The sequence below is a fragment of the Theropithecus gelada genome, chromosome 2 (assembly GCF_003255815.1).
Source record: "Theropithecus gelada isolate Dixy chromosome 2, Tgel_1.0, whole genome shotgun sequence".
NCBI classification, from domain to species: Eukaryota; Metazoa; Chordata; class Mammalia; order Primates; family Cercopithecidae; genus Theropithecus; species Theropithecus gelada.
The window spans coordinates 39478214-39493844 of NC_037669.1; the positions used below are offsets into that span (position 1 = coordinate 39478214).

The 15631-nt window shown below is 44.2% G+C and overlaps 1 protein-coding gene across 3 annotated transcripts; it reads left to right on the forward strand.

The window, feature by feature from the left end:
• Positions 1–4353: 4353 nt before the first annotated feature.
• ADPRH (ADP-ribosylarginine hydrolase) lies at positions 4354–15185 on the forward strand. Of its 3 annotated transcripts, XM_025377835.1 has the most exons (5): positions 4560–4978; positions 5653–5738; positions 7252–7585; positions 11540–11900; positions 12725–15185. In XM_025377835.1, the coding sequence occupies exons 3-5, from the start codon at positions 7288–7290 to the stop codon at positions 13137–13139; spliced, it is 1074 nt and encodes a 357-aa protein (XP_025233620.1). In that variant the 5' UTR covers positions 4560–4978; positions 5653–5738; positions 7252–7287; the 3' UTR covers positions 13140–15185. The 3 variants fall into 3 exon arrangements, with proteins under 3 accessions (XP_025233619.1, XP_025233620.1, XP_025233621.1); XM_025377834.1 differs by lacking the exon at positions 5653–5738 and having other exon boundaries at positions 4354–4978; XM_025377836.1 differs by lacking the exon at positions 4560–4978 and having other exon boundaries at positions 5596–5738.
• Positions 15186–15631: the final 446 nt, after the last annotated feature.

The window sequence follows — 15631 nt, forward strand, 5'->3', positions numbered from 1 at the left end:
TCACGGTTTTAAGCAGCTCCATAGTTTTTCCATGAATAGTTATGTCACAATATAGGGGAAGGAAATGAATACTCCCCTGTAGATAGATATTGAGGATATTTCCAATTTTCTGCCATTGGGAACATTTTGTGCAGAACATCCAGAAACATTTATATTTGTGAATGTGTGTGGGTATTTCTTTTAGAACATTTTGACTACAATTATACATTACTTTTATTATAAAAAAGTTACTGCACTTATCTTCAAACTCATCAAGTTGTATACACTAAATATGTACCGCTTTTTGTATGTCAGTCATATCTCAATAAAGTTATTTAAGAAAACATATAAACACTTGTTTTGGTAATTTTAAAAATAGTTAGCAGCCTAAAAATAAGATTACTTGGGTACTCTAGAGGAGCAGGGGCTGTCAGGGCCTAGCACATACTTACACAGCAGGTGTTTAATGTCTGAAGAATGTATAAAGATCTTTCTTGTAAGTGACAAGTTTGTTAAGAACAGTGTCATTGTTCCTACCTTATACATGAAGTGTCTGAAGGATCTTAGAGATCAGGTCCAAGGCCTACAAGTTTATTTCTCAGCAAGAGCCTCAACATAGCAATTGATTCAGTATCGGTGAGTAATGAAGATGCCTATGATGTGTCTTCCTCAATAAAACTAAGAGCAAGGAACCAAGTATGCAATATATTTGTCTTTCCAGGACCTGTGCTAATGCCTAGCACCTAGTAAGATGCCAAGTAACTATTTGTTCTTTTTGGCAGAACAACATTCACTGTTTCCTTCGCAAACAAACACTGGTTTTTGTAAAAGAACCTACCACTATCTCTCAGGGAAGACGTGTCTATCATTGATCTAAGGGAAACATCATAATCCAACTTGCCTGCCGGGAATTGGTTTAGACTTCTGGAGGATCTTTGAGAATAGTTTCTTTATCTTGAAAGAAGAGACACTCTCTTTTTCCACTGGACACTGTCTATAACTGCAACTGCAATGCATTATTATGCATACACATTATCTTGACTGCAATATAATCATAAATATATAATCTGAAATAATCAGAGCTAAACAAAAATTTTCAAAGGAATTAACAGTAAGTGGTTAATAGGCAAGGCCTCTTGGACTCACTAGCAGACACAAAATAGCAAAATACTTTAAACAAAAACACACCGAAGGATAGGACCTCTATATACATTTGATAAAATGAATTAAAATGGGGAAAAATGTGATCTTGTGCCAGTTAAAAACGTCAGTCTGGGAATAAAAATAACTGAAGATAGTAGGTCAGAAAGATAAGAAGAACAGGGCCTTTGATGATAGTATTGAGTTGCTGAATTAACCCTGGGACTTCTTACCTTTAGACATTTTGTTACATAAGATAAGTGTCCTTATTATTTAAGCCTGGTGAGTATGTGGTGTTTTGGGGGTGGGGAAGAGTGATGTTATTTGCCATTATTTGGAACCAGAAACATGCTAACTGATGAATTATCCTGTTGGTTTACACGACAATGTCCTTGATGCCCCAGAAACATTTTCTAATTTTGACAGAGGAGAAAGGATGTCAGTAGGTGTTAACTAATGTGAAAAGAAGGTAGAATGGCTCATGTGTGTGATGGAGATGAGAACTAGGAATACAGAGAGGTATCTGATCTGGTAGTAATTTTTTTTTGCATGACTACTACATTGATAAGCACTGTGCTAAAATTTTTCAATTAATTATTTCATGCTATCTTCAAACCAACTTTATGAAATATGTACTATTATTTTTCCTACTTTACAACAGAAAGTGAAGCTTAGCAAGATGAAGTGACTTGTCTAAAGTCACTTACTCAAGCTAGTGTTTTTTGTTGTTGTTGTTTGTTTTTGTTTTGTTTCATTTTTTTTGAGATGGAGTCTCACTCTGTTGCCCAGGCTGGAGTGCAGTGGTACGATCTCGGTTCACTGCAACCTCCACCTCCGGGGTTCAAGTCATTCTCCTGCCTCAGCCTCCCGAGTAGCTGGGATTACAGGCACCCACCACCATGCCCGGCTAATTTTTTGTTTTTAGTAGAGACTGGGTTTCACCATGTTAGTCAGGTTGGACTCGAACTCCTGACCTTGTGATCCACCTGCCTTGGCCTCCCATAATGCTGGGATTACAGGCGTGAGCCACTGTGCCTGGCCCCCAAGTGTTATCACAAGGATTTGAAACCAGATAGCATGGATGTGTCAGGAGTCTATGCTAATGGTCACAAGTTCACAGGCACCATAAAGTTCAGAGCAAACTAATTGCTAACAACCCCAGTTTTTCTGTTTTGTTTTTGTTTGTTTGTTTGTCTGTTTGTGTTTTGAGACAGGATCTTGCTTTGTCTTCCAGGCTGGAGTGCAGTGGCACAATCTCAGCTCACTGTAACCTTTGCCTCCTGGGCTCAAGCAATCCTCCCAACTCCGCCTCCTGAGTAGCTCAGACCACAGGCGCATGCCTGGATAATTTTTGTATTTTTTGTACAGAACAGGTTTCACCATGTTGCCCAGGCTGGTCTCGAACTCCTGGTCTCAAGCAGTCTGTCCACCTCGGCCTCCCAAAGTGCTGGGATTACAGGCATGAGCCACTGTGCCCAGCCCCAGTTATTCTTTACATTTAAACCAAAAACAAAAAATCACCCTTTCCCATGGATTCTCACAGAAAGATCACTATATAATATGAACAATATCCTCAGCAGACATCTTAAGCTGAAACTGTGTTGAGTTGTATCGGGATGCTTATTATTCGAAATGTCTCTTACTACGGAACTTGCTTCGACTGCATCCTCAGAGGCTGAAAATCTTTGATAGTTGAAGGAACAAAGGATGTGTCATCCCCAAATATGCCATATAATATATTGATTATTTTGAGTTGAAAACATTAAAGAAATTATAGTTTCAGAAAGGGTGAGTAAAAGTGAGGTCTGACCTGATAAGGCCTGACACTTAATTTGCCTCACTTGCTTTAAGTCCCTTGTTTCTAGTCAATTTTAAAACCTGCATAGCTAAAAGTCACGTAGCTATACAATACATAACTAAATTCCACTTGCCTCCTTAGAGATAACTTCTCTGATAGGACACCATGGAAATGATTGCTTAAGTTATTTTTTAGGAACTTAGAATCAGTTCTTGTCCAGTTCAAGCCACCAGCCCTTCATCTGGGCCTGCATGAGTGTCCAATGGGTGAACTTTTGACATCAGAAGGCCCAAAACTCCACCCTCAGGTCATGCTAACATCGTGATTTTGTGAACATGTGTTCTATGAACAGCCATGAAGCTTGACTATGCTTGCTCAGATTACCGATTGCCTATTTTCCTTACCTCATCTTTTTGGGCACCTTGGACCACCTTCCTCCCCTAACCTATAAGCATCCCTAAAATTCCATCTTTGGAAAGGCAGATTTGAGGCCTGTTCTCCAGTCTCCTGGCCTGGTTGCCTTGTGAATACGCCCTTTCTCTACTGCAAAACTCATGCGCCTCAGTGATTGGCATACTGTGTGAAAGGCAAATGAACCTGGTTCCCTAACAGGAGCTGAACTGTCTCTTCCTACATGTAGCCAGCAATAAAGATTCCTCTAGGAGAGGTATGTTCTCCACGCCAGAGTGAGAAAATAACCCTTATCACCAGAGATTTGGAACTGGAGGTGGCATTTGGACTGGAATAAACATTCTTGCAAAGTAACCATTATCTTCCACCTGTTTTACACCCCACCCCCCATATATCTCCTAGGGGCTCCCCCAGAAATTTTTACCACCTTAGCCAGATTTTCTTTGTCCTGTCATTTCTTCTTTAATTTATCACTCTTTTTCTAAAAAGTATAAAAGCATCTTGCTTTGGCCACTTTCTTCAGGATTCAGTCTCTTAACATCCCCGTGTACATGTACAATTAATAAAATTTGTATACTTTTCTCTTGTTAATCTGCCTAGTGTCAATTTGGCTTCTAGATGCAGCTGATTAGCCCACTAAAAGCTAAAGGGTGTAGGGGGTTGAGGGTGATCTCTGCCTCCCTTACTGGTGAACTTGATTTTTGTAAACACTCAAAAGTCACTTAGGCTAGAGTTGGAGATGGTGATGGGGATTCACTGGGAAGGCCTCAAGAGAATGTTTTAAAGTAATGGAAAATTCTATATTTTGATTATGGTGTAAGGGCATTTCATTATATATAAATTAGATATCAATTTTTTAAAAAGCTCTCAGACCAAAGCTAGTCATTACAGCAAGAAAACAGGCATAGCAAATTTAAAACTTTGGAGAAATACATAGAATACTTGCATATGGTGATCCTGATTTGCTTTAAAAGTTGCATGATTAATGTATTTAGACGAAAATAATCTTCGTTTTTCTTTGCTTTTATTTACGATCAGGATAAAATAATTCTACGCTGCTGCCAAATAAAAGACGAGTTAAAATTAACTAACTGGATCCTTAACAACCATTCTAAGAGGCAGATATTATTATCCCACTTTATGCGTGAAGGCCCAGAACTCGGGCAAGGGCGGCGCACTCAGTACGCTCTTCCAAGCATCTGGGCACACCCGGTCCACTACAGCCCTACAGAGTCGGACGTGAGCACGGGCGAAGGCGTCAGCCGGGTCTACGCGGGAATCACTGACCACACCCGGGCGAGAGCCGGCTTTCCGGTGCCGCCACATTCCGGGGACCAGGCTCCGGGCCCTTCAGAGCATTTGGGGCGGGCGACGGAGGTCCTGTCCACTCTCGCTTGGGTGCAGAAGGGCGCGGCAGTGCCGGGAAGCCGCCTTGGAAGTTCCAAGATTAGCTCAAACTCCGCGCAGCCGAGCGCAGGTGCTGGGGCACTCGCCGCCTCCACGCAGACCTGGGGACAGTCCCGGAAGCCGGGGACCTGGCTCCGCCCCAGCCCTCGCCGTCGCCCACCGGCAGCAGCCAGGCCTCTTCCCTGGCCCCGGGAGCCCGCGCCGCGCCCTTCGCTCGCGCGTTCCAGTCCAGGCTACGAGCAGGTACCGCGCCCCCGGCCCTCGGCCCCGCGCTCCCCTCCCCGGCCCCTGGCTGGCGGGGCCGTGAGGATTCCCAGTCTTGCAAAGCGCGAGAGCTTGTCAACCGCCCCCCGGAAGCAGCTGATCAGATCTTAGTTCTGAATGTATAGTTCGGGTACGAGAATGTGACCCGTGAAAGTTCAGAGGAGTTAAGGAATTACAGCGTTTTGAAAGCGAACGTTAAAGGCAATTTACAAACGAAAAAAGATGCCGGTCTTCTTCCCCCATCCCAGCTTGCAACTCACCGAAACACACATTAGGGTGGAGCCAGAAGGAATTACGGAAAGTACAATGAGGACATTGAGATGGAGGGTATGGGGGGTTAACAGTTAGTCTTCAGAAGCCAAGAAGCGGAGCTAGTGTCTGAAAATCACAGCGCAGGACGGAACTTCAGGGAGCCTATACCTCCCCACTACCCCTCCAATTTACAGATGGGGAAACCGCGGTCCCGAGTGTCTGTTCTCCCACAACTCTGTCTCGGCAGAGTCAGGTCTAATAGCCCAGAACCTCAGTGCCTAGGCTTCACTGTAAATAATAAGCGACGTAAATAACATTTACAAATATCCTTTGTGAGCAGAAACAGCATTACCAGTAACTGGGTACTAGAACGCATCCGTCTTCGTCGTTTACTCCTCCAGGGGCTCCCTAGCCTGCATTCCATGGACAACAGCAGTGCAGCTGCAGAAGCACTTCTGGAAGCCCCGTGACTTGAACTAGACCTTGAGTAAATAGGGTTTAGATAAATGGAGGGGAGGGAAAAGTTTCACCTGAGGGGAGAACGAGCTAGTCTGCCGGACCCTTATAAAAGTATTGGCCTGGATGGGATGGAGGGCTTTGACCTGAAAGCCACAGGGAGTAGGGAACCCTGGGGAATTGGCTGAAAGAGGGGGGCTCTTAGGAAATGCACCAACAGGGAAGCCAGCGCTTTACCAGGGATTTCATTCATGGTGGGTATATTATTAATCGAGATTCTAATTCTCTAGAAGCTGATCATTTCTAAGAGAAACAATATTTAAACATTGCTGTCGAAGGAAAGGTTGTGGGGATAAAATGTTCTAGTTCTAAAACAGAACACCCATTTTCCCTGGTTGTATATGAATAATACAAATACGTCAAAAATCAAGCTTACTATGTGCCAAGCACTCTAATAACTTATTTATTTATTTATTTATTTTTTAATTTATTTGAGACAGAGTCTCGCTCTGTTGCCCAGGCTAGAGTGCAGTGGTGCGGTCTCGGCTCACTGCAGCCTCTGCCTCCTGGGTTCAAGTGATTCTCCTGCCTCAGCCTCCCTAGTAGCTGGGGTTACAGGCAAGCACCACCATACTCAGCTAATTTTTGTATTTTTAGTAGAGATAGGGTTTCACCCTGTTGGCCAGGCTGGTCTCAATCTCCTGACCTCAGGTGATCCACCCACCTCGGCCTCCCAAAGTGCTGGGATTACAGGCGTGAGCCACCGTGTCCAGCCAACTTTATGAAATTTAATTTGTTTATTCCTAACAACAAATCCAGGAGGTTGTTACTTTTTAAAATCAGTGCCATTTTACAAATGTGGAGGCTGAGGTACCCAGAGGTTGCCCAAGGTAAGAAAATCTGGGCTGAGGCTGAGTGGCGTGATGCCAAGCATCCTGGCTTGGCTGGAATCAGAAGATTTGGGTTCCAGTACTTCCACTCCTCTTGTTTTGTGAATTTAGCTTATCTGAGCCTTCATTTTCTTATCTGTGAAATGCATACTGTAATCCCTCCCTACTAGTGAGACAATGAATGTGCAGGTGCTTTGTGAACTACACATTGTGACACCAATAGGAAGTGTAAAGCCTTGCACTTCTAAGGCCAAATCCCAGCTAAGAAGAGAAAATGATGAGCTGGGTTTGACTTGCAGAATTTAATGGGCTTACTACTCACCAAGAGGCAAGAGATACAGTTGTAGTTATAATGATAGACTTTGGAGTCAGATGAACCTATGTTAGGATCCCAGCCGTGCCACTTATTAGCTCTGTGACCTGAGACAAGTCACTGAACATTTCTGAAACTGCGTTATCTCCATGATCCTCCACTTGCTCATACATAAATTGGGCTTTACTTTCTTCATAGAGCAGTGAGGAGGATTACATGAGATGCCCCTGATACAATGCCTGCAAGTAGTGAGTGCTCAATAAAACATAGCTGGAGCCGTTGTTTTTTCTGATTCTTCTTCCTCCTCATCTTGTTTCCTTTGTCTTAATTTTCCCACAAAGACACCCTCTCCAGAGCCCAGCAAGTGTGAAGGACTGATGGAGAAGTATGTGGCTGCTATGGTGCTAAGTGCAGCTGGAGATTCCCTGGGGTACTACAATGGGAAGTGGGAGTTCCTCCAGGATGGGGAGAAGATACACCGGCAGTTGGCCCAGCTGGGCGGCTTGGATGCCCTAGATGTGGGAAGGTGGAGAGTTAGTGATGACACAGTGATGCACTTGGCCACAGCAGAAGCTCTTGTGGAAGCTGGGAAAGCCCCTAAGTTGACTCAACTGTATTACCTCCTTGCTAAGCATTACCAAGATTGCATGGAAGACATGGATGGACGGGCACCAGGTGAGCACAGCCAGTGGGAGGTACAAGGAAGGCAAAGAATAAAACAGCCTCGAGGAAATCATTAACAATGTTGATGGAGATTTAAATAACAAAGAAACAATAGTGTTTCTAAATGTGATAAAAATAGAAACAACAGCATGGTGGTGGCTCATACCTGTAATTCCAGCTCTTTGGGAAGCCAAGGTGAGAGAATCACTTGAGCCCAGGAGTTCAAGACCAGCCTGAGCAATATCCTGAGACCCTGTTTCTAGAATGGGGTAGCCAATCCCTGTTCTAGAGACAGGTACTAGTCCATGGCCTGTTAGGAACTGGGGCACACAGCAGGAAGTGAGCGATGGGCGAAGGAGCATCATCACCTGAGCTCTGCCTCCATCAGATCAGTGGCGCATTAGATTCTTATAGGAGCCTGAACCCTGTTGTGAACTGCACATGGGAGGGATCTAGATTGTGGGCTTCTTATGAGAATCTAATGTCTGATGATCTGTGGGGGAACAGTTTCGTCCCAAAAGCTCCCCCAACCAACCCCGTCCATGGAAAAATTATCTTCTGTAAAACCGGTCACTGGTGCCAAAAAGGTTGGGGACTACCACTCCAGAAAAAAATTTTAAAACATTAGCCAGGTGTTGTGGCACATACCTGTAGTCCCAGCTACTTGGGAGGCTGAGGTAAGAGGATTGCTTGAGCCCAGGAGGTCGAGGCTGCAGTGAGCTGGGATCATGCCACTGCGTTCCAGCCTAAGTGACAGAGCAAGACCCTGACTCTAAAAAATAAAGAAATAAATAGAAAGAACCTAAATATCTCATAATTAATTAAGCTGACACATTTGGAACCATTTAAAATTATTCAGGGTGACTGTAGTCAATAACAAGGTATTGTATATTTCAAAATAACCAAGAGAGTAAATTTCAAATGTCTCGCCACAAAAAATAAGTGAGGCAATAGATATGCTAATTAGCTTGATTTGATCATCCCACGTTGTTTACATATATCAAATCATCACATTATACCAAATAAATATATGTAATTATGATTTGTCAATTAACATTAATAAAAATTTAAAATTTGCAAATAATATTTACTAATACTGAAAGGTATTATTATACACCAATAGGTTGTAAAATAATATGTATGTTATGAACCTACCGTCCTTTAAAAAATAGATCTTGTGGGGCCATGTGCTGTGGCTTACACCTGTAATCCCAACACTTTGAAAGGCCGAGGGGAGAGGATTGCTTGAGTCCAGGAGTTTGAGACCAGCCTGGTCAACATAGCAAAAGCCCATCTTAAAAAAAAATTTTTTTTGAATGGCCAGTTGTAGTAGCAGGCACCCATAGTCCCAGCTCCTTGGGAGGCTGAGATGGGAGGCTTGCTTGAACCCAGGAGGTCCAGGCTGCAGTAAGCCATGATTGTACTACTACACTCCACCCTGGGTGACAGAGTGAGTAAGACCCTGTCTCTAAAAAAAATTTTTTTCTTTTTTGAGATGGAGTCTCACTTTGTTGCCCAGGCTGGAGTGCAGTGGCACAATCTCGGCTCACTGCAACCTCTGCCTCCCAGGTTCAAGCGATTCTCCTGCCCCAGCCTCCCGTGTAGCTGGGATTACAGGCATGCACCACCATGCCTGGCTAATTTTTGTATTTTTAGTAGAGGTGGGGTTTCACCACGTTGGCCAGGCTGGTCTCCAACTCCTGACCTCAGTTGATCCATCTGCCTCAGCCTCCCGAAGTGGTGGGATTACAGGCATGAGTCACCATGCCCGGCCAAAAAAAAATTTTTTTTTAAAATAGATATGTATTTCTGTGTTGAGAAAGGTCTTGAAGAACATGTACAAAGATTACTAATTATATTTGGGTAATGGGAGTATTTATAGTTTTTTATTTTTACTTATTTGTATTTCTAAGTTTTCTGTGATGAATAAGTGAAAAGAAAAATGTGTATTTTTTATTTTTAAAGAAAAATGCGGCTGGGCACGGTGGCTCACGCCTGTAATCCCAGCACTTTGGGAGGCCAAGGCGAGCGGATCACCTGAGGTCAGGAGAGACTAGCCTGACCAACGTGGTGAAACTCCGTCTCTACTAAAAATAAAAAAATTAGCTGGGCGTGATGGTGCACGCCTGTAATCCCAGCTACCCAGGAGGCTGAGGCAGGAGAATCGCTTGAACCCTGGAGGCAGAGGTTGCAGTGAGCCAAGATGGCGCCATTGGACTCCAGCCTGGGCTACAGAGTGAGACCTCATCTCAAGAAAAAGAAAAAAAAATGCAAATGGTTTTCTAGAGACTTCTGGCCACAGGTTTGCTCACAAGTGGTTCTTGCCCACTTCGGCAACTTGTCACAGCCACTTGGGCCACCAGGTGATTTTCTCTGGCCCATCTGACCTACCTCTCCTATTTGAGGCTACTAGGGCTGCCGTAACAAAATGGCATAGATTGAGTGGCTGAAGCAATGGAAATTTATCTCTCACAGCTCTGGAAGCTGGAAATCCAAGTCAGGGTATTGACAGGCTTGCTTTCTTCTGAGGCCTCTCTCCTTGGCTTGCAGACGGCTGCCTCCTCGCTGTGTCTTCACATGGTCTTTCCTCTGTGTGCATGCATCCCTAGTGTTTGTGTGTGTCCGCATTCCTCTTCATATAAGGACACCAGGTAGATTAGATTAGGGCCTACCCTAAAGGCCACATTTTAGCTTAATCACCTCTTTAAAGGCGGCCCTATCTCCAAATTGAGGTACTTAGAGCTATAGTGTTTGAATTGGGGGGACTCAATTCAGCACATAACACCTCCTGATGTACCAAGGGGTCCTTGTCACCCCAAAGATTGGCTTGAGATGCCAATCTCTGTTTATTCTTTCTTGGCATCCGATAGCTCATCAGTTTAGCAAGTGGAAACTTTTTTTTGTCCACCTGTGCCATCCATGAACATTGTTGTGAATACACTGACTAGTAAAGGAACAGCAGTGCCACACTCCGTCGTATGTTGCTGCCATCGCTTGGCTCGCATGCGTATTCACAGGTCTCCAGTAGGACAGGTCAGGGCGACAAGCCTGCTTACGTCACTGCCATGAGGGGACAGCCGAGGCCCAGAGGTTCAGTGACTCACAAAAGACACATTGTTTGCCTGAATCCACTGCTCCTCATCTGAGCCCAGGGCTTCACTCTAGAATTTTTGGCCTCTTTCTCTCTTTTTGATATTCAGGAACTCCAGTTGTGAGGTTTTTGTTTTTTGTTTTTTGGGTTTTTCTTTTGAGATGGAGTCTCACTCTGTTGCGCAGGCCGGGGTGCAGTGGCGCGATCTAGACTCACTGCAACCTCTGCCTCCCAGGTTCAAGCGATTTTCCTGCCTCAGCCTCCCAAATAGCTGGGACTACAGGCACGTGCCACCACGCCCGGCTAATTTTTTGTATTTGTAGTAGAGACGGAGTTTCACCGTGTTAGCCAGAATGGTCTCAATCTGCTGACCTTGTGATCTGCCTGCCTTGATCTCCCAAAGTGCTGGGATTACAGGCATGAGCCACTGCTCCCGGCCTAATTGTAACGTTCTTATTGGACTCCATAAGGGATTGGGCTTTGGAGTCCGATGGATTTTACCCAGCCATTAACTAGCTGATTATGTGATTTCGAAGAAGTTTCTTAAGCTCTGAGTTTAAAAGACTTATTTACTTAAAAAAGAGAATAATATACTTATTTCTTAAATTTGTTGTGATGTCTCAGTAATGACTGGTAAAGATTCCAAGGGTCCCTATATGAGTCTGTTGCTTTTATTAGCGTTTTCTTGCCAAGGGTTATACGTAAAGAAAGGCACATTGTTGGGTGGGGTTTGGAGTTTTGGGGCATTCATCATCATATTTTTTGGCTCTCCCTCTCCATCAAAAATACTTGGAGACAGAGTTTAGTTATTTATTCCTGCTGGGGCCTTTGCTTTGGTTATGCTAACCCCCATCCCTTATCCGACTCTTCCCCAGGTAATGCCTCGATGCACAACGCCATGCAGCTGAAACCTGGCAAGCCCAATGGCTGGAGAATTCCCTTCAACAGCCATGAGGGCGGCTGTGGGGCCGCCATGCGGGCCATGTGCATCGGTCTCAGGTTCCCACACCATAGCCAGCTGGACACACTGATCCAAGTGAGCATCGAGAGCGGTCGGATGACCCACCACCACCCAACAGGCTACCTGGGGGCCCTTGCGTCCGCTCTTTTTACAGCCTATGCTGTGAATGCCAGACCACCCTTGCAGTGGGGAAAAGGACTGATGGAGCTGCTACCAGAAGCTAAAAAGTACATTGTCCAATCAGGCTACTTCGTAGAGGAAAATCTTCAACACTGGTGAGTCTGTAGGTGCATGCCCTGCTCAAACATGGTTGAATCTGTGTGTGCACATCCACCTGCACATATATATCTTGTATTCAGAGATCACAGCAACCCTCATGGTTTTCACCACCCAGCCCCCTTTCTACCAATCTGCTAAGGATTTCAAGGTCCTTTCCAGTAATGATTGTACAAAGTAGCCAAGTGGGTACCTCAATGAATAGGGCAGCTGTGGTGTTTCCTTCTTACACAGGGATCCTGTCGTTTTTATGGCTATCCTATGCTGCCATGAATTTTCATGCCTATTTCCTACTTTCCTGGAATTTGCTTTTTCAGTGTTGTCTTGATACATACACAAATAATATTTTGAAATCCTTGGTTAAAATGCCAGAGACAGGTTTTTCCACTAGCTCACTAATAAGTGGTAAGGCCACATCTTCCCCTTCTTGTGAATTCACTTCACACTCTCTTTCTTAGAATAAAAAGAGGCTTTCTGCTGAAGTCACCCACAGTTGTGATGTCCTGAAGTTCCCCCTTGAAAGGTCATTGCTCTCGACCCTCCCAGGAAAAACAAACCTTTATTTCCTACCCTTTAACATGATATGTATCTCTTTATTTAGCAACAGGATCAGTGCCTTATTTATGTAGATCCTTATGAGAAATGTATTGAATGAATGGTACTTATATAGAAATAATTTTAATGTTTAAATAGTTTAAGATATTACTGCAAGAAGTCGAAGTTATGTTGGATTTTCCTCTGTTCACACATCCATCTGGTGCTTTTTGTTATGACTTTTCACCTTATTTTTTTCAACTGACTCTAGATTTTTTCCTTTCTACAGGTCCTACTTCCAAACCAAATGGGAAAATTACCTAAAACTTAGAGGGATTTTGGATGGAGAATCAGCCCCTACCTTCCCCGAGCCCTTCGGTGTGAAGGAGAGGGATCAGTTCTACACCTCCCTGAGCTACTCTGGCTGGGGTGGCAGCAGTGGGCACGATGCCCCCATGATTGCCTACGATGCTGTCCTTGCCGCGGGAGACTCCTGGAAGGAGCTTGCCCACCGAGCCTTTTTCCATGGTGGAGACAGTGATTCTACAGCTGCCATTGCTGGCTGCTGGTGGGGAGTTATGTATGGTTTTAAAGGAGTGAGTCCCTCCAACTATGAGAAACTAGAATACAGAAACCGGCTGGAAGAGACAGCTAGGGCTTTATATTCCCTCGGGGCAAAAGAAGACACTGTAATTTCCCTTTAGGAGATGTGATGTTCATTTCTGATGGATTCTTCTTTTGTGTATTTCCTTTTCTGCTATTTCTTTTCACTTTTTCCAAAGTCAAGAGTCTTAACCTTGTACTCAGGGAATTTTGAGATAACAAGTCCCTTGGGCACCTTGAGCTCAGTGTTTTCAGGCTCATCCTTTTCTTCCAGAATCTATCCCTGTTCTTACACTGAAGAGTCTTTTCACTCAGTTGATGGAGTCAGTGTCTCCCAACCAAAAAATCTCATAACCTCATATTTGAGTCTTCATTTTCATCATGTACTTGTTCTAAAAGTTTTTTCTGTTTGTCTCAAGTTGGGTTCCCACAAAGTGGACTTTGAGACAAAGATCAGAATGCAAGCAGTTTATCTGGGAGATGATTCCAGGAAATACCGATATGAGAATGGGGAAATGAAACCAGGAAGGGAAGGGAGCTAGTACCGGGTATGTCAATGAGCAGGTTTCCACTGTGAGCAGTTGGCACTCTGCCATCTGAGTCTTCTGCCTAAAGCAGTCCTCAGAACTATCCCATTTGAAGAGCAAGCAAACCTGGGGTATCTATCCACTGACTTCCATCTGACACTGCTTGAGGACCACTGCCAGGGGTGCTAATCCCTGGTACTTCTTGGCTTGCCCTTTGAACAAACCAAACCTGAGTGTCTTCAGGTAAAGACTCAGAGATACTTGCAGGGGCAAGCTGTAAGGGGCATGGGAACAGTGAGGGTATATGTGGGGTCCTAACAATATCTGCTAGGCCGGTCTACCTCCTAAATATACTCTAAATCTATCACCTCTATTACCTTCTTGCCCTGAGGATTTTTCAGCTGGATTTCTGCAAGCCAAGCTACTCAAGTCTGGGACATGCTGCTCTGAGCTGCTCTCAGTACTCTCCTCATCATGGCAGTTAACACGTTACCAATTTTGTTATTATCTATTTGCTTGTTTGTATTATTTCTAGACAGAACCTAGCACAGTGCTTGGGCAGCCAATAGGCATTAATCAGTATCTATTGAGTGTTATGAACTAGCCTCCTAGCTTGTGCTTCCCTCATTACCCTCCAGAGTTATGTTTACAAATAATAAATTGACCATGCTAAACTAATCATGGTCTAATCATGTTCTTCATTTCTGGATGCTCTTCCCAATCCTTGTCTACCTGATAATAAATTCTTACTTGTCCTTCAAGACCCAACTCAGATAGATAGAGCTTCCTGGGTGAAACCTGCTCTGATTGTTCAGGCACTTGGCCACCTTCTCTTCACTCCTCCCACAACCTTCTGTCCTGGCCTTGTCACTGCATCAATCCTGTTGTGTGGTGCTGTGTGTCTTCTGAGTCAGTCCTAGGCACAGGCTGCCCAGCAGATGTCCACCTGGGAAATGAGATGCCATCATCACGTTCATTTGGTCACCCTCAGTCCAGCCAGTGGGCTTACTCTCATTTGGCCTATTCTCAGGGGTGGGAAGGAAGAGCGTCTCCTCCTTCTCCTTTTGAGAAAACCACAAAACTATGACTCATGATTTTTCCTTTGTGAAATCCCTGGTTTTCAGCTGGGAGTGGTGGGGAAATGAGGTCTGATGATAGCTGTCCTGCCACCTTCTGGTTTGTCCCATAGGAATGTTTTTCCAGGTCCTTCCAGTCTTTTTAGAATGTGGTGGAGGAGGGTTGTGTGTGTCGCAGGGGGTAGGGGTTAGGGGATGCAGGGAGGATCTTAGCATTTGTTGTTTTCTAGTGCAGGGCTTTAGCCACAATTGTAAACAAGAGGAAAACGCTCTTTAGGGATCCTATTAGATTTGCTTTGCCGATTGTCACTCTTCCTTACAGGCACATTTCAAAAAGAGGTTAGACTTTCAGACTTCTTTTTTCTCAAACCTCAAAACCTCCACCCAAACTTCACTCTCAGCTGGTGACTTTGCTTCCTTGTGTGTGTGTGTGTGTCAGAGAAAGAGAGAGAGAGAGAAGGGAGGATGAAAATGAATGGGGGAAAGAGATGAACTTTATGCATAACGTTAGGGTAAATCAATAAAGATGGTCTGACACATTGTATGAATTTGCCATTCTTATCAAGTTAATCTATGTGTATTGCACAACAGAGGAGGTCATATGTGACCTTTCAAATGATAGTTTTTGGACCTGCTGTGTGATGCCTGTTTCATTTGCTTTCTTTGTTAGCCAAGATTGCTACATGTTGTCTAGAAGTCTTGGCAATAGTTGTTTTTTGTTTGCTTGTTTGTTTGTTGTTTTAGATCTACAAAATTAGCATTGACCTCATTCACCCTTCTTCAAGATTCTCCAACAACATTCTTCATTTATTCTTCTTTCTGTACCTCTCTGGAGTGAGTAAACTTGCATCTTTTTAAAACAGCCACTGAGCTACTAGGACATTGAGGGGAAGGAATGGGGACTAACTTCACAATCCAACCGGCCTCCCGGGCCAGCTCCTCAACAATGGCTGCCTGGGGTCAGGCTGAGGACCCACAGGTTATTTAGAT